The 18,909-nt window shown below is 36.8% G+C and overlaps 1 protein-coding gene across 1 annotated transcript in view; it reads left to right on the top strand.

The window, feature by feature from the left end:
- Positions 1 to 18,909, top strand: part of LOC106067466 (glutamate receptor 2-like) — a 265,994-nt gene that overhangs the window by 96,150 nt on the left and 150,935 nt on the right. Inside the window, exon 4 of the mRNA XM_056037759.1 lies at positions 3,509 to 3,757. Within this exon, the coding sequence (XP_055893734.1) occupies positions 3,509 to 3,757 (249 nt within the window). The remainder of the gene's footprint in view (positions 1 to 3,508; positions 3,758 to 18,909) is intronic.

Here is an 18,909-nt window from a genome sequence, read left to right as displayed (position 1 = left end):
GTGTTTCCTCTTCCACTTTGTATTCTTAATGAGAAATCTAATATTATATGGTAAATCTGGATGTGTACTTATCTATAGCGTAATGATTAAAGGCCAAGGTGTAGTGCAAGTAGTGGGAATCTTTTGAGAGATAGAAATGCGATTAGAATAATTATGACCTTGCCGCTGATAACTTATCATCAAAGGCCAAGGTGTAGTGCAAGTAGTGGGAATCTTTTGAGAGATAGAAGTGCGATTACAATAATTATGACCTTGCAACTGATAATTTATCATCAAAGGCCAAGCTGTGGTGAAAGTACGACCATGTTTCACTTTATTTGATTTTTCAATCGCTCTTTCTTGAAAATGGGCGAGTCATTTTTAGCCTTGTAATAAGGTTTTATTTTTTTCTAATAAAGGCGGTCTTCCTTATAAACATTAAAGTTACAAATTGTGTTATAGGACTTTATTTCTATCGATATTTCATTTCTACACGTATATGTAAGTATGTATTTTGTTTATTGATATTCATTCTACATATTGAAACTGGTTGGGGGGCCTCTAGTGTTGTGAACATACCCGTCATGATGAGGTTCCTATAGCCTTAAAATTAATTGTTTGAGTGCTTATTGGAAATAATCTTGCATGTATATTTAGGGTGTCACTCCCTATCTCTTTCTCTCTCTCTGTCATTTAAATAAAAAAGGAATACATTAAATATTGCTCATTTAATGCTTTTTAAAATTACAATTTGTTAGATAAAATTATCAGGTGATGAAAATATCAGGGGATGAAGTGATCGGGGGATGAAGTGACCAGGGGATGAAATGACCGGGGGATGAAGTGACCGGGGGATGAAGTGACCGGGGGATGAAGTGACCAGGGGATGAAGTGACCAGGGGATGAAATGACCAGGGGATGAAATGACCGGGGATGAAGTGACCGGGGATGAAGTGACCGGGGATGAAATGACCGGGGATGAAGTGACCGGTCACCCGTCCTACGCGTCATGCATTTAGTCATGGATATTAACCAATGACTTAAATTCTGCTAAGTCACTGGTTTTCCTGGCTAGCTCAGGCAACCCATTCCATGCTCTAATAGCACTAGGGAAGAAGGAGTATTTGTACAAATTTGTCCTAGCATATGGCACGATGAGTATGCCTTGATTTTTATGTCTTTCAGAGTATTTCATTAGCTTTTGTTTTTGTATTGGAAGATAAGAGTTCAGTGTTTTATGTATAATTGCTACTTTACTTTTGAGTCTTCTGTCCTGAAGGCTTTCTAAATTTAGTGATTTTACTCTAGTCAAGTATGAATATTCGTTTGTTATGAATCTCACTACTCTATTTTGTGTCTGTACCAGTTTCTTAATGTATTCTTGAGTTGAGGGGACCCAAACGGAGGATGCATAATATTCTATTATTGGCCTAACCAAGGTTAAATAACATTTTAGTTTTATGTTCTTATTTGATTTATAGAAATTTCTTTTAATAAACCCTAATGCTTTGTTGGAACTTTTGATATAGTTTCATCAATATGGGGATTTCATGACAGTTTTTCATTTATTATAACACCTAGGTATTTTGCGTTTTTAGTCTGTGTTACTGGTTTACCATGAATAAGATAAATGGTATTAATTTGTTTTAGTTTTTTTGTTACTCTTAACAACTGACATTTTTCTGGGTGGAAAGACATGCTCCGATTTGATTCCCATTTCTGGAATTCATCTAATTATGTTTTTATTGTGCTATATATTATGCAATCATCTGCAAATAATCTGACTTTTGTTCCTGAACTAATGCAATTTGGTAAATCATTTATGTAAATTAAATATAGTAGTGGACCCAAGACTGTTCCTTGTGGTACACCTGAGTTTACTGTTATTGGTGTTGATTTAGATCAATTTATTATTAAAGTTTGTTCCCTATCAGAAAATCTTTAATTCGCTGATGCAATGGACAATCGATGACAAAATATTTGAATATTTAAGCAAACTATGGTGTTGAACTTTGTCAAAAGCTTTAGAAAAATCTAGTAAGATAGCATCTATTTGCTCACTGTTATCTAAGCCTTTTGAAAAATCATCAATTAGTCCTATTAGTTGTGTTTCACATGATCTATATTTCCTGAAGCTATGTTGGTATGGAGTAAGGACATTATGTTTGTCCAAGTGGTTTATGATGTGAATGCTACAAATTATGATTAAGATATAGAGATTTAGATTAGATTCTGTGGTCTAGATTAGATTTAATGATTTAGATTTAGTGATTTAGATTTAGTGGACTTCCAAGTTAGTATTACGTCTAAAAGTTGTGCGCACATTTCTGAATGTGAATGTTTAAGTTCTGGTAAAAATCTCTATGTGGACCAAACTAAACTTTAAGTGTTTCTATTGATGTATGTGACCTTTCTACCATGCCCTCAGAGACTAGCCCCTGTCATTTCCCAATGAATCCCGAATGCACTAGAAGCTCTGATTTGTTTTGGCTTAACGCTCTGACAACTTTCTCCAATATGTCTGACTACTCAAATAAAAAGTAGAAACAAGAATCCTAAAGAGAGAAGAAGAGAGAAACAAAGTTCAAAAAGGTTAAAGGTTATTGTACTCTGATGTTTTTAGCCAAGTCTCCAGAGGATATCGTTTAATAGACGATTAATGTATCGTGAAATTTGATATTGGATATACTTTTTGTTTATTGAGTGTCAAAAGATTGCTTGTAAAATGTTAGTTTTTAGAAGTTTTAGAAGCCATAAGCGTGTTAGCAATATCAAATGTGTACACATGTTCTTTGTATAGTGACCACTCTGCTAGTGAGGTCCCTATGAAAATAAAAGATTGTTATAAACTTATTTTAAAGAGGCGACCTGTAAATAGGACTTGAGCTTGGCGTCTTTGGAGCCCCTGCAGTTTGCGTAATATTTAATATTGAAGGTAAAAAAAACAACAATTATTTGGCCCCCCGCTCTAGTGGGATTTTTCAAATTCTCCCCCATCCTCCCCCTTACCCTAGCTAGGCCACTGTAATTCAGCTTATACCACCAATTCAGTCAAGTTCTTTCTCTTGTTCAAGATACCAAACAAAATAATTAATTACCAATATTTAATTAACTAATTGTTTAATTTTTTTAAAATTTATTCTTGTGTTGTCAGATAAAAGAAATAATTGTGCAACATTTCAGCTTGATCTGAGATTGGGTGTGGGAGAAATAACGTGTACAAACTTTTTACTGGACAGACAGAGTGATTTGATATAAGCTTTGTAATCTCCCTTACTTCCATCTTTCAATTTTGACGCAGTTTTTTTTTTGGGGAGGGGGGAGGTGGAGGATTCTGTATGTAGTTTCGGGTTTGCTTTATATCGCTTTCTTTTCTTTGTGCCATTTGATGTATTTGATTGCTTTAAGAAAGGTAAACATATTTTGAATATTTATTATAAAAACTAAGATCACATTGGTGAGCTTCTAACTATAAACATCTAAATATCCATATTTCTTCTTCTTTTTCCCCCCCATGGTTTCCCCAAAGTTTGCCGTCGCCTGGAGACTGGGGTCTTCCTCTTGCTAGGCTCCTCCTCATCACGCTCCTACAACATCATCCAGTCGTACAGCCACGCCCTGCACGTGCCCTACGTGGTCTACTCGCCCACCACCAACCACGAGTCTGACGGGTACGACTACGACGTCACGGTCAGCCCCAGCTACGTCAGGGCCGTGGTCGACGTCATCAAGTTTTTCAACTGGGAGAAGGTCTACTACGTCTTTGACTCGGACAATGGTAAGTGAAATCTTAAGTGCGTCACGTGAGTCTTTTTTTTTATCTCGCTGTAATTGTCGCTATCGCTTTAGTATTATTCATTTATCACGTTCATAAACTGACAACACAAAGGTTGTAGAGAGACAGGTTTCAACGTCCTTTTTGTTGTAGTCTATATAGGTTGCAAAGGTTTGTATGGTCTAACTAGGTTAAGTAATTGAAATACTCAATTGTCTAAATTATACATACAAATGCAAGCACACACTATTAATAACACATTTTTAAACCATCATTATATACAACATATAGAATTTTTTTAAACCAGACAACAACAGGTGACATTTTAGAAAACAATGTCTAGCTAATACCTGGCATTGGCTTGAAGCTAAGATCAACTACATGAACTTGAAAATAATTTCGTCAAGTAGAACTCTTTGAGTGTGCTCCAAACTTTAAGCTTCTGTAGCAAGCCAATAATTTGAAGTAAAACTATAAACCATGAACTATGAATAAAAATGTCCAAAAATGTAAGTTATTGGTATTTTTCCACACACAAAGATTCAATCTGATTTTGACTACTCCTATATGATGATGGTGAATTTATAACTGATGAACTGCGGCGGGTTTATTACAATAAACAGTATAAATAATTATGAACTAAAAAAAAACAATAGGAAACAAAATGTGGACAATTATCACTAAGCAACCTTTGTCCCCGGTGAAATGGAGATTATAGACACTCAGTCAGAACGCCAGCGACCCCGGAAGCCTTTATCGCACTGTTTGCTGTCCTCAGTGTAACCAATCTTTCGGAGAAAAAAAAAAGCAGTTGGACTTCACAGTATCTGCTCTAGAATATAAATCAAAACTTTTGGGCTCCGGTGAAGCACAGATTGTGCAACATTTAATTATGACATATTTAATTATGTCCCCGGTGAAAGGGAGATTATAGACATTAAGTTAGAACGACTCCGGCCTCATAAGTCCTCGTGACTTTGTTATGTTGTCCTATGTGTTGTGTATAACATATTGATGGAACTACAATAGTATTGAAAAACAAAAAAGCAAACGCATTTACTATCTCCTGACACAATATCTCTTAGTATCAAAATGTTCACAAAGTTTAAATCAACTCACTCGTATATCTGTCTGTCTTATACACGTCATTTCTCCCACTTCCTATTCTCGGATCAAGCTGAAAGTTTGCTTAATTATTTATCGTCCCTAAGAAAATATGAATCAATAAGAAAATGTATAAATTATTTAATTAAGAAGTGATAATTAATTAATTTACTTTAATAATAACAAGGAAAATAAATATAACAGTATTGAGAGATATATTTGAAAATCACTTTGGATATTCTTTGTTTTTTGTTTTTAAAGTATTTTTTCTTATTTTGCTTGTTAGTCTTGGTTTCCAAACCTGGGGCTACAGTGAGCTTCTACAATACGTTTCAGTACACAGTACTTGCAATATGACAGAATCAAGGAAATGCTTGCCAAAATTGTCCCATCCGCCACGCTGTTTTTCGCGGGGATTGAACGCTTGTGTTAAAGGCTTTCTTACTGTTAGGGGCGGTACAGCGTAGGAAAACGAAAGAAACCATCGTGTGGCTCATCCTCCGGCCTCGACGAGCAAGGGAAACCGGCTTAGCTCAATAAGTCGTAACCCTACAACCAACAGATATGATTAAATAGTTTTTATTTTGTTGATGGTGACTTCCGCACAGAAGTGTCGGGAAAGATCTATTCACAGTTTACTGGTCTCTGGGTACAATTCTTTGGTCAAGTATAATGAAAAGGGCTAAGGGTCGACTTTTGTGTGTGGACACTCTACAAAGAAAAAGATAGAGTGAGCTAATGTCTCAAGATTACGACAGAAGATTCTCAATTTTCTTTAAATAAGTCTGTAAATGTTAAACATGCCTCAATTGTTAATTTTTGATCAAAGTAGTCATTGTGATTTTGGTGTCGGTTAGTGTATAACGCAATAGTTAAGTACTCTCATGGGTTTCTTGAGAGTGATCAGAACTAGACAATTACTAAAGACAATGAAGACAGTGTGTTAGCTCATGAAAGATATTGTAGCTAAGCCCAGAAGAAGACAAGCTCTGGGGCAGCGCGTGCCGGTTTATTAAATAGATGCGTGTCAAGGAAAGGGGAGGGGAGGTGACTGCGTGAGTAAAATAGATCATTCTCCAGGATGCCGCGAGGATTGCTGGTAAAGGATAACGTTTGGATGTGAGGGCGCCAGGGTTTGCACTTTTCCTTTGCCCAGTCTGTCGTGGGGAGTTTAAAGTAAGCCACAGAGTGTGAGACATCGCCATCAGTTCGATCTAGGGAGAAAGAAAAGACTGGACACCTAAGTAAGCTTCACGCGATTAGGAGATATCTATCTCTCGCTCAGCCTCTATCTTTTTATTTCTCACCAATACACTTTCTCTCTCTCAACCTCTAATATTCTCTCTCAGCCTCTCTTTTTCTCTCTCTCAACATCTCTCTCTCTCACAGCCTCTCACATTCTCTCTCTCAGCCTCTATCTCTCAGCCTCTCTTTTTCTCTCTCAGCCTCTCTTTTTTTCTCTCACATCCTCTCTCTTTCTCTCTCTCATCCTCTCTCTTTCTCTCTCATCCTCTCTTTTTCTCTCTCAGCCGCTCTTTTTCTCTCTCTCATCCTCTCTCTTTCTCTCTCAAAGCCTCTCTCTTTCTCTCTCTCAACCTCCCTCTTTCTCTCTCTCAGCCTCTCTTTTTCTCTCTCTCAGCCTCTCTCTTTCTCTCTCAGCTTCTCTCTTTCTCTCTCTCAGCCTTTCTCTTGCTTTCTCTCTCAGCCTCTCTTTGTCTTACTCTCAGCCTCTCTCTTTCTCTCTTAGCCTCTCTCTTTCTCGTTCTCAGCCTCTCTCTTTCTCAGCCTCTCTCTCTCTTTCTCAGCCTCTCTCTTTCTCAGCCTCTATTTGTCTTTCTCTCAGCCTCTCCCTCAGTCTCTTTTAGTCTTACTCTCAGCCTTTTTTTATCAGCCTCTCTCTTTCTCAGCCTCTCTTTGTCTTACTCTCAGCCTCTCTCTTTCTCTCTCTCTCAGCCTCTCTTTTTCTTTCACCTCTCTCTCTCGGCCTTTTTCAGCCTGTCAGCTCCCTCTGTTTCTTTTTCTCTTTCAGCCTCTCTGTTTCTCTTTGTCAACCCCTCTCGTTTTTTCCTTTTTCAATCTCTGTTTTTACATTTTTCTTAATTAAATTGTTTCTTTTGTTATCGGCTTTTAAATATTATTTTAGCGTCACGAGCGGACGTCTGTTTATTACGTTTAAAGGTCAAACTTTATATTCGAATTTATACAAATCTAGGCACCTTCCCGGTGTGCCTTATACAGAAAAGTCAAACGGGAAGTAGCTCTCTATTAACGGATTAACTCAAGAGACACCGATAAACGATGTCGAACAAGAAATTTAATACTTAATGAAGGGAATCGTCGAATGTCGTATTATCTAAATATCTACTTCCGAAACTAAAGTCGACCTTACTGTAGACCTGCCCAAAGGCTTCTGTTTACTTTTCGATACTCTTCTTGAACCGTTGGTCATAAAAACAAATGACTCCTAAACAGCACCTTCCACGACGTAAATTTGCTAATACTTTATAAATACTGAATTTAAAAAAAAAAAATCGTATTTACTTTTATATCTTTTCATTCCATTTCAAGGTTCACGCTCTGTTACACATAATCCATTTCTCTCCTTATTGACATTATCTCTATGCATAAAAGTTCCCCTTTCAGACTTTGCTATCTATGGGGCGGATGGTGTTAAGGTCATCTGTTTCTGTGGCCCACGGTTAAATGGGGTGTCATGTGGTCTGCACAAAGACCAACCGCCTTTACATTTCCCCAACTACTGTTTGGCACCCATTAGAGCTGGGTGGGCTCAGAGACTAAAGATCCCGAAAGTAAAAATACCATTCTGCACTAGGATTCGAACCCAGGATCCCCGGTTCGGAAGCCAAGCGTCTATCACTCATCTTCCTCGCCTCCTTATCTCTATGTATATTTCGATCTTATTTATCTTTGAGAAAATATATACACATATACGCTTAAGAAAACACACGCAGACAAAAACGAAAAGAAATAGATAAAACAAAAGCTTCTGGAAAATCCCCTAGATTAGATAGTTAGGTACCTAGATAAACAGTTAGGTAAGATGATACTACCTCTCTTCACTGTACTGTTTACATAGAAATATTTACAAGAAAAAACATTCAACTGAAAATGTCAAACTAGATGACATATTACGAAACACACACACATAATCAAATTTAAACAGAGACGATTGACCTTTTCCCTGACTCTCATTCGATCTGTCGGACAGCTCCTCCCCCCCCCCCCCATCCCCGGGTCATCTCATCTTTCCCCGCCCCTACCCACTACACTTTGTTAATGATGTGAAGTCAACACTTCTCTCAAGTGACTCTTGTCTTAGCCGGGGATGTTAGCGACAAGAAATGCTTCCAATAAGGACACAATTTCTGCAGACGTATTTTTTTAAGGCTACAACCGGAAGCAGCTTTTCCCTGAACAACACACACACACACACACACACAGAGTTCCAGCGTTGACTTTGTTTTGATAGAGAAATAATTATCATCCAAGCACTTTGGTGGGCCAGTGAATTCAAATATGAAGTACCCTATATGATATTTATTTTTAACAATCAACTCTCTCTCTCTCTCTCGCTTTCTCCCTCCTACTCTGTCTCTCTCTTACTCTCGTTCTCTCACTTTCTCTCTCTGTCACTATCTATCTATCTATCTATCTATCTATTTATCTATCTATCTATCTATCTATCTATCTATCTATCTATCCATCCATCTATCTATCTATCTATCTATCTATCTATCTATCTATCTATCTATCTATCTATCTATCTATCTATCTATCTATCTACCTATCTATCTATCTATCTATCTATCTATCCATCCATCCATCCATCCATCCATCCATCCATCCATCTATATCTATCTATCTATCTATCTATCTATCTATCTATCTATCTATCTATCTATCTATCTATCTATATCTATCTATCTATCTATCTATCTATCTATCTATCTATCTATCTATCTATCTATCTATCTATCTATCTATCTATCTCTTTCTATCTCTCTCTTTCTCACTGTCGCTCACACACTCTCTGTCTCTCTTTTGCTCTCTCTCTATGTCGCTCTCTCTGTCTTGCTTTCTCTCTCACTCTCTCTCTCTCTCACTCTGTCGGTCTCTCTGGTGGATCCTCAGTGAGTTTTATTTTTGGTAAAGTGCTTTCAAATAAATGAATGCTAACTATCTGTCCTATCTAATACATGCCGCTAAGTGCACTTTATTGGAACATGGTGCAAGTTTGTTTTAATTAATTCCTACTAACTCTAAACAGACTGAAGGTTTTTCTAGAAATTTGTCAGCGTCTAAGGGACTGTTACGTAGCAGGGCATTTTAAAATACATATTTTCTTTTTTTAAAGAAATAATTTTGTCCTAATTTTTTTTAAATAATAAAAATTTTATGTAAGCCGTAATTACAAAGAAGACAAAAGAGAAAGACATAGATATGATAATGATTTTTATATTTTATAAAAAAAAAAAAAAAAGTTCCATTCTGTATACAAGTGACAAAAAAAGTTATTTCATAAAAAAATATTTTTTTATTCCTAAAGCAGTAACGATTGTACTGAAAAATGATGACATCGATATAATTTTTTCTGTTACTTCAAAATACAGTTTCATTTATTAAAGAATCAAACCTAAATTAATCTTTTGGAAATAGAGACTTGTCATTTACACTTCATTGTACAGTGAGAAATAGAAGGGAAACAAAAACATGGGTGTGTAGTCATTTGTGGTACTGAGACCGTTTCTTTCTTTTTGAAGACATAAAAACACATCACACACACACCTTGCATTTAACGCTAGTTCTCCTATGTTTTCATTACTGTAACATAATTAACAATGCCCACTCTTATTCATAGACTGTGGATCCATTGCATGCTTAAAATGAACATGGGGCTTAGACGCCATTGGTACAAGGAGCGTCAATACCTCTATCTCCTAACTCTCTCTCTCTTCAGTAAAATAACGTTCACCATAGCATGTGGGTCTTTCCAGCTCAGGTACATCTTTTTTGTTTTACAAAGCTTATACCAACTCACTCTGTCTGTCTGTCTGTCTGATAAAAAGTGTAAACACGTTATTTCTCACACACCCATTCTCGGGACAAACTTAAACTTCGCACAATAAAAAGTAGCCAATTAGGCAATTTGTAACTGGTTTATTTGTTTATTAGCAACAAAAAATACTAATGCTTCAGTATTCACAGATATTGCTAAATTTGTTGGGTTTAGTCCCCTTTAAAATTGTTAACGCTATTTTCCCCTCATACATTCTCCGATCAAGTTCATACATAAAACAAATATTTAATGTACTTAACAAAACATGAATCAATAAAGAAAAATACTCAATTATTCAATTAATTATTGGTATTTAATTATTTTGTTTGATATGGAATAAGAGAAATAACTTGTACATTATTGATAGATATAGATTTAAGGACGGAGTTCTTCCCCTTTAGATAAGCTTTGTTGTTTTGTTATTTTTTAAAGGATTTTTTATTTTTGGTTTGTTATTCCTCTTGTCTTGAAACAAAGACTCTAGGAATTGACTCTAGCTATATCTAACATATGAAACAAAGACTCTAGGAATTGACTCTAGCTATATCTAACATATGAAACAAAGACTATAGGAATTGACTCTAGCTATATCTAACATATGAAACAAAGACTCTAGGAATTGACTCTAGCTATATCTAACATATGAAACAAAGACTATAGTAATTGACTCTAGCTATATCTAACATATGAAACAAAGACTATAGTAATTGACTCTAGCTATATCTAACATATGAAACAAAGACTCTAGGAATTGACTCTAGCTATATCTAACATATGAAACAAAGACTATATGAATTGACTCTAGCTATATCTAACATATGAAACAAAGACTATAGGAATTGACTCTAGCTATATCTAACATATGAAACAAAGACTATAGGAATTGACTCTAGCTATATCTAACATATGAAACAAAGACTATAGGAATTGACTCTAGCTATATCTAACATATGAAACAAAGACTATAGGAATTGACTCTAGCTATATCTAACATATGAAACAAAGACTATAGGAATTGACTCTAGCTATATCTAACATATGAAACAAATACTCTAGGAATTGACTCTAGCTATATCTAACATATGAAACAAAGACTCTAGGAATTGACTCTAGCTATATCTAACATATGAAACAAAGACTCTAGGAATTGACTCTAGCTATATCTAACATATGAAACAAAGACTATAGGAATTGACTCTAGCTATATCTAACAAATGAAACAAAGACTCTAGGAATTGACTCTAGCTATATCTAACATATGAAACAAAGACTCTAGGAATTGACTCTAGCTATATCTAACATATGAAACAAAGACTGTAGGAATTGACTCTAGCTATATCTAACATATGAAACAAAGACTATAGGAATTGACTCTAGCTATATCTAACATATGAAACAAAGACTATAGGAATTGACTCTAGCTATATCTAACATATGAAACAAAGACTCTAGGAATTGACTCTAGCTATATCTAACATATGAAACAAAGACTATAGTAATTGACTCTAGCTATATCTAACATATGAAACAAAGACTCTAGGAATTGACTCTAGCTATATCTAACATATGAAACAAAGACTCTAGGAATTGACTCTAGCTATATCTAACATATGAAACAAAGACTCTAGGAATTGACTCTAGCTATATCTAACATATGAAACAAAGACTATAGGAATTGACTCTAGCTATATCTAACATATGAAACAAAGACTATAGGAATTGACTCTAGCTATATCTAACATATGAAACAAAGACTCTAGGAATTGACTCTAGCTATATCTAACATATGAAACAAAGACTATAGGAATTGACTCTAGCTATATCTAACATATGAAACAAAGACTATAGGAATTGACTCTAGCTATATCTAACATATGAAACAAAGACTCTAGGAATTGACTCTAGCTATATCTAACATATGAAACAAAGACTATAGGAATTGACTCTAGCTATATCTAACATATGAAACAAAGACTCTAGGAATTGACTCTAGCTATATCTAACATATGAAACAAAGACTATAGGAATTGACTCTAGCTATATCTAACATATGAAACAAAGACTATAGGAATTGACTCTAGCTATATCTAACATATGAAACAAATACTCTAGGAATTGACTCTAGCTATATCTAACATATGAAACAAAGACTATAGGAATTGACTCTAGCTATATCTAACATATGAAACAAAGACTATAGGAATTGACTCTAGCTATATCTAACATATGAAACAAAGACTATAGGAATTGACTCTAGCTATATCTAACATATGAAACAAACATTGTCTTCCAATATTTATTTGTTTTAATATTTATTCATTAATTGGTCACTTTTGTCAAAACCTCCCTTTGCATACACACACACACACGCGTATTTATTATAGTCATGAATAATTTTTATGCCGTTTATTAAATTCTAAAAATGTCCATTTGTTTTAGACGGTCGTTCAGCTGTACCACTGTCAGAGGCGTCTTGAATAGTCGACATTAATGATATGGTCTTATTATCGCCGGTATGGACAGTATAGTGGGACTTCTTATGGTCCGACAGTTACGCTGGGCAGGGCACGTATCCCGTATGGGGGACGAACGTATGTCAAAGGCAGTCTTTTTTGGTGAGCTAAAAGGTGGTTGACGTAACAGAGGTGCCCCACGGAAACGCTTCAAAGACCAGCTTAAGCGTCAATTTGCATTAGCTGACGTAGAAGAAAGCATCTGGTTGCAAGCGGCCTCAGAACGAGACAGCTGGAGGTCAATCACAAAGGCCGCGGGATACACATTTGAGACCAAAAGAAAATCCGCTGCTAGGACAGAAGCAGACGGCGAACAATAGTTATGCTTGCCCTGAATGTGGCAAAATATGCAGGTCACAGCTGGGGCTTCGTATCCACGGGAGATACTGCATTCCTCATTAATCTTCGGACTCGAAGACAAGCCTTATTATTATTATTATTATCTCTCCACGGAACTGTCAGTAACTGTCTGTCCCTGATCCAACTCATGTCTCCCCTTTTAGATTTTATTTCAATTCTTTTTTCACATCTTTTAAAGAATAAATAAAAACTTTTTTGTCCCACATGTGTTGGTATATTGGCATAGTTGTATCACAATATCCAAGAAGTGTGACGTACGCTGTGGTACAGAGAAGCAAAACGGAAGAGCTTCTCCGGTTATCGTAAAGGGGAAGCAACAAATTTAGATGTATTTGTATCTCTCCCAGACAAGAGCAGGCCAGCAAGGCTCTGTGTGAAGAAAGTAAAATGTCTTATATTTGTACGGAGGAAGGAAATCCCTTTTTTATTTACACATGTGTTACATCTGTGTTGTTGATAGTCATTGAATTATAGCACCAAACTTCTCGTAGACAACAAAACCGGTGTAGGCGTATTAGATGTTAACTTAAAAAAACTTGAAATATCTTGAATAACTTCTTTGTGAACAGAACTGTATGTAAATTGTATTGCAATATAGACACACTTAAATTGATATCAAAGAAATAATTTTTTTTTTTTAAATCTAACTCAATATCACTAAACATCTTTACACTCATGAATTCTTGGATCGTCTCTCGTTTCACATTGGCATTACGCGAGACCCAATAGTAATTTCATCCTCGTTGCATAGCCACCAACCAATCGATCACTTCTTCTCTCCGTCACCTTGGAAACACATACACACACACCCTATATCAATGTGTTTCTGTAGGGAAAAGAATATTCAGATTGTCAACTGTCAGAGATCGGTGTCCTTGTTGCGACATAATATGACCTTTCATTTTAATACATTCAAGCTTTATTAGACATTTCTTTTTGCTTTTGTTTTGTTAATTACCATTTTGAAACAAAAAATGCCATTGCATAAATTACACGTCGTTTTAATTATAAGACTTTTTCTTTGGTAGAGTCATTTTATTTGGATGACATTTTTACGGAATTCTTGCATACAAATTAAATGCTAATTTATGATTATTTTTTTTTTATTTATTTTTTTTTTTTTTTGTTGATATAGCAATCGGACAAAGGAGAGAGAGCTCAAAAGAGAGAGATGGATAGAAAGCGAGAGAGAGAGAAAGAGAGGGTTTCACAATTATGAATCATCGTAATATTAAATCGTTTCGTGTGATCCCATTTCTAACATTTGCTATGAATATCAATTATAGTTTTTTAATTTGTTACTACAATTGTTACATTTTCTTTGAAATAATGTATTTAAAAAATAATATAAAAAATTATTATAATGAATAACGCAGGCAATGAAATTAAATATTGTTGTATTTATGTTTCTGTTCTGTGAGTTCCGTGTTTTTAATTACATATAGACATTGCCGGAAGTGGTAATGGATGTAAGCACCCCACTACCTATAAAATGCTTCCTAATGGCATGCGTCTCAAATAGCCTCTGACAACTAGTCCAACTTCTGGCCTTCACGTGTGGCTTGGATATTGAGCCCGGCGGAACTGTTCTCACTAACAGGAGAAGGGGCAAAGGCAAGTAACTGGCGCCTTAACCAGTAAGATTCGGGCAGGAGGGGCTCGTTAGTCATGGCTGGCTACCCACCTAGGAGAAGAAAAACTCTGAATTCAAACCTCTGTTGCCTTGCAGCTATACCCAATCATGGGAAAGGGTTTGAGAGCCGACCCTGAGGAAAAATCAAGAGCTGGTGACCCTAGGGCAGTTTGCAGCACCCAGTGCTACACCCTGGCGGAACCTGCGACGCCGCTGACCCCAAACTGTATCGGCACTGCCGTTCCTTTGAATACATCAGCTGCGTGGAGAGGGGGGAGCTGATGTGTAGGCGACATCGGTCCGACTACAGCTAATGCCCAGGCATTCATCTCATCTCCATGAGATGATCCATAGTCGCTTCGCGACTGAAGGAGGCCATTTATACATATATACAACTAAAGTACCCCTTTTAGACCTATATGGCAGATGGTAAGAAAGACATCGGATTCTATGACCGATGCTTAACATGGTTGCCATGTGGCCAGCACAAGGACCTTCAATGAAGTCCAGTAAGGAAATGGCGCCTGCAAGGGCGCCGTTATCCCGTTGATTGCTAGAAAGGCTTTTATCCAACAACCAGGCCTGGACATGGGGTTCCTCACCCGTGTCCGTTCTGAGGGCTTCCAGTAGTAGTGGCCATAATGACTGGGCAGGAGTGGACCGTACCACGTACACGGTACACCGCCCCCGATATTATTAGTCCACACGCTATAAGTGGTCAGGAGCAGTACTGATCATGGGGAGCTTGTCTTATATTCCTATAATGTTACCGCCACTGTCCTGTGTAAGGACCGCCTTTGTGGAACGGCGTGGCGGACTTTTTGGACTGGGGTGCGGGCTATTTGTTCCATCTCTACCACGAGTGAGATAAACAAAAACGAAAGGCTCACCCAGGGAATCCCGCACGGGCCTGGTTCGCTACTCGCCTATCTAGTTCCACTACTAGACGTTTCGATGGAGGCGCCACGCTGAGGCGACGGGTAGCTGGAATCCTCCGAGTACAAGGACCAACCATCTTTACTTTCTCTAATGAGTGTTAGATCCCCATAAGAGTTATGCGGCCTCAGGGGCGCCATAAAAATCTCGAAGCTCAAAATTTCAATCTTAACCGAGATTCGAATCCGAGATCCCCCTGGTCGGAAACCAAGCCCTGTACCACTCAGCCATCACGCTTCCCAGTGAGTAAATAAATATTAGCATATATTAGCATATATTAGCATATATTAGCATATATTAGCATATATAAACTGCTAAAGTGAGAAATTCGTTAATGTCCATCTCACCTACTTAATCTCCACATCAACTGATTCGGTCCGTTCAGGTAATGTGCACATTAAAGCTTCGTACCGCTAAAGCTATAATTGGAATTCGTTTAGGGTTGCGGTGTATTTTCAGGGTTTAGGGTTGCGATGTATGTTCAGGGTTTAGGTTTAGTGTTGGGTTGTATGGTTAGGGTTTAGGAAATAGGAATTGATTTTAAAAGGAAATAAACTTACACTTGTACCACTGTTCCAATTTATGCGCACTTAGCTAACATTTATTAGATATTGTTATTCGCGGCGGAGCAAAACTCTTTCAAACTTAAAAATAGTACTCTTTTTACTTTGAGGCGGAAGTCATTCTGTTTCTGCAGCTATGTCCCTCAGAACAGTTGTGAGTGGTGCTATGGTAGGAACTATGAGTCAGAACACGGCTTCACTTCTCTACAACAAATTGAGAACCAGTGTAGTTAGCTGTAACAACGACTTATTTTCTTGTTTCCTTTTTGGTTAATATTCCCATCAATCCTCCAATCTCGCGACTCAAACCAAGGAGGCCTTCATATTTGTTTTAAAATGCCGCTGTAGATGTTATTGTTTTTGAAACAGCCCTGGAGACTTTCTTTACAAAACAAATATGTTCCATTCACTTTTTCTGGTAGATTCTACATTCAGAGTTCCTTTTCGTCAACTCATAAAGTCACACTCGTTAAAGGTCATGTTACCAATCCAACAGAGAAAAAGTGAGGGCCCTAGGGAAGGTAAAGATACCTTTTCAACTTTTTTGAAGAGGGGGATGATTTTCTACTTTTTGTGCCGACGTTTCAGAGGGCCGAATGGAACCACGTCGGTGGCCGGTTCTGGCCCGCGGGCCGTACTTTGGGCATCACTGGTTTAACTTAATGTAAACTAATGTATGCCGTAACGTTACGCTGTAGTGGGAAAAAAGTTTTTTTTTTCAATGGGGAAGTCGTGAGAAATTAAAAAGCAATTTCATTTAAGCAAGTAATACGCAATCGTGTAATGGTAAATGTTATTGAAAGTAATGTTTTCATTATGGAGCACCACGTGACAATGGTTCTCGCACAAAAGAATGTTAAGAAAAGAAAATCAAATATTGATAAGGTTTTAGTTCAATAGTTTAAGCACAAATTAAAAAATCCCAGTGCTTGATTTGTAACGCTGAATCTATGTAGTCAAAATAAATGCAACGACATTTTAATGCCTAAACACTTGAGCTTTGTAGACATGATACCCAGTACGTGAAGGTCAAGATAGTTATTTAAAGAGATAGTGATTTTAAAGACAATTTGTTTTTGGCTAACTACTGGAGACTGTTACAAAGGCATGGTATTTTTTGTAAAGTAGAAAATCTTTTGAAAAATATTAGTGGTATCAACACAGATGGTGTTTCCAATTTCGCAAATATGTTGGTCTAGATTTGAAAGTTTGGTAAAGAATGAGTCATCAAAAGTCATTGGATTTCACTGTGGGATTCATTCGACCAAAGTAACCCAGACACTGCCACAAGAATTACAAGTAGGTAAAAGCGTAGGTGCAAGGATCAAATGTAACATGGCTCGATTGGTTGGAAACAATCAACTTTTTAATCATGAAACTAACTAAAGCAAAGGACAGTAGTTCTGATCTTGCAAAGACAGTCCCGGGACTCTCTAATCTAGTTCAACAGAAACAATGTAGCTGCTTACTATTGTCCCAATCACTGCCCGTGCTCCGTCATGCTTTTCAAAATGTTCATGTAAATATGCAACGTGGATAGGATGACTAAGAGATAGACAACGTGGATAGGGTAGATAAGAAATAGACAAGTAAATAGATGCACGCATGAAAGATCAAACAATCAGTTATTTGGAACTGAGTAAAGAGAGAGATCTATTTGAAGACAAATTAAATCTAAAGCTCTGGCAATGCATATTAAACACTTGGATGAGATTTCTACCTTATAACTTAAGGAAAAGTTACTCAGTTACTTATGTTTATAAATGAACATAGTATTGTGGTTGGGTAACGATATATATTGGGGGGGGGGGGGGGGGCCGCCCACAGAGTAGGAGTTGTAGAAAGGGGTCACTGAACTAAAAAGGTCAAGAACTGCTGCACTAGATCTACACCTTGACGCAGCATACGATGTAGTAGCCCCACCCTCCTTAAAATACCTTGTACTTAACGACTCTGGCCTTTTGAAAGTTCTCGTCACGTGATAATGCCAAGCCCCTCGAGTGATTTAGTTCAGTCTATTTTCGTCAATGCCTGTGTTTATGACATTTTCATTGCCATTTTTTTCCTTAATTTTAGGACTTTTTTTTTTTTTTGGAAGATGAAAATCAATTTATATTTTAAAAAATAAACTCATTTGATGAGCTTAAGGACATAAAAGTTTGAAGCTTTAAAAGTGTTTCATTAAAATGTATGAAGAGTTTAATAACTTGGAATCTGATTTCAAACTGCTATTGACGGCGTTACTAAATATGTACATACTGTGTTAATATAGCTGACACTATTTGATAGAATGAAAGGTATGCAGGCTTGGAAAGGCATCTCACAGCACGAAACACCGAGGTCTTCAAAGTTGAAAAGAGAAAGGGATAGGATAAACAGAACGCTTTTGACACAATACAGTGATGCCCAAAATACAGCCCGCTGGCCAGAAACGGCCATCGACATGGTCCCATCCTGCCCGCCGAAATGTGGCACAAAGTGTAGAAAATCAGCTACCCCGCTTAAAAAAGGTTGAAAAATGTCTCTTTATGGCCACCAATTTTTCTCCGATTGGTACCATGACTTTTAACATTTGTGGGTCTATGAAATGGGACTCTTAGTGTAAATGCTACCATAAAAGTGAAGTGACATTTCCTTTTTTGTAAAACATGATAATAAGCCATCAAATTTGATTTGTAAATAAAGTGTGACTGTTTTAAAAAAGAACATCTAAACAGCATTATAAAACTAATTTGAAAGCATTATTTCTATGAACCGCGAACGAAAAAATTGTCAAACTACGTCTAGAGATTGGAGGATTGATGGGAATATTTACCAAATAGAGACAAGAAAATGAGTTGGTGGTAAAGGTAGCTACAATGTTGCTCACATTTTAAGTAGAGAAATGAAGTCATTTTTAGACGCGTAGAAAAATGATAGACCTGAAATATCCCAATACCGGAGCCAATAGTTTCGAATAATAACTAAAC

The sequence above is a fragment of the Biomphalaria glabrata genome, chromosome 8 (assembly GCF_947242115.1).
Source record: "Biomphalaria glabrata chromosome 8, xgBioGlab47.1, whole genome shotgun sequence".
Classification (NCBI taxonomy): Eukaryota; Metazoa; Mollusca; class Gastropoda; family Planorbidae; genus Biomphalaria; species Biomphalaria glabrata.
Note: the sequence above shows the minus strand (reverse complement) of the source record. Positions and strands in the feature narration are given on the sequence as shown.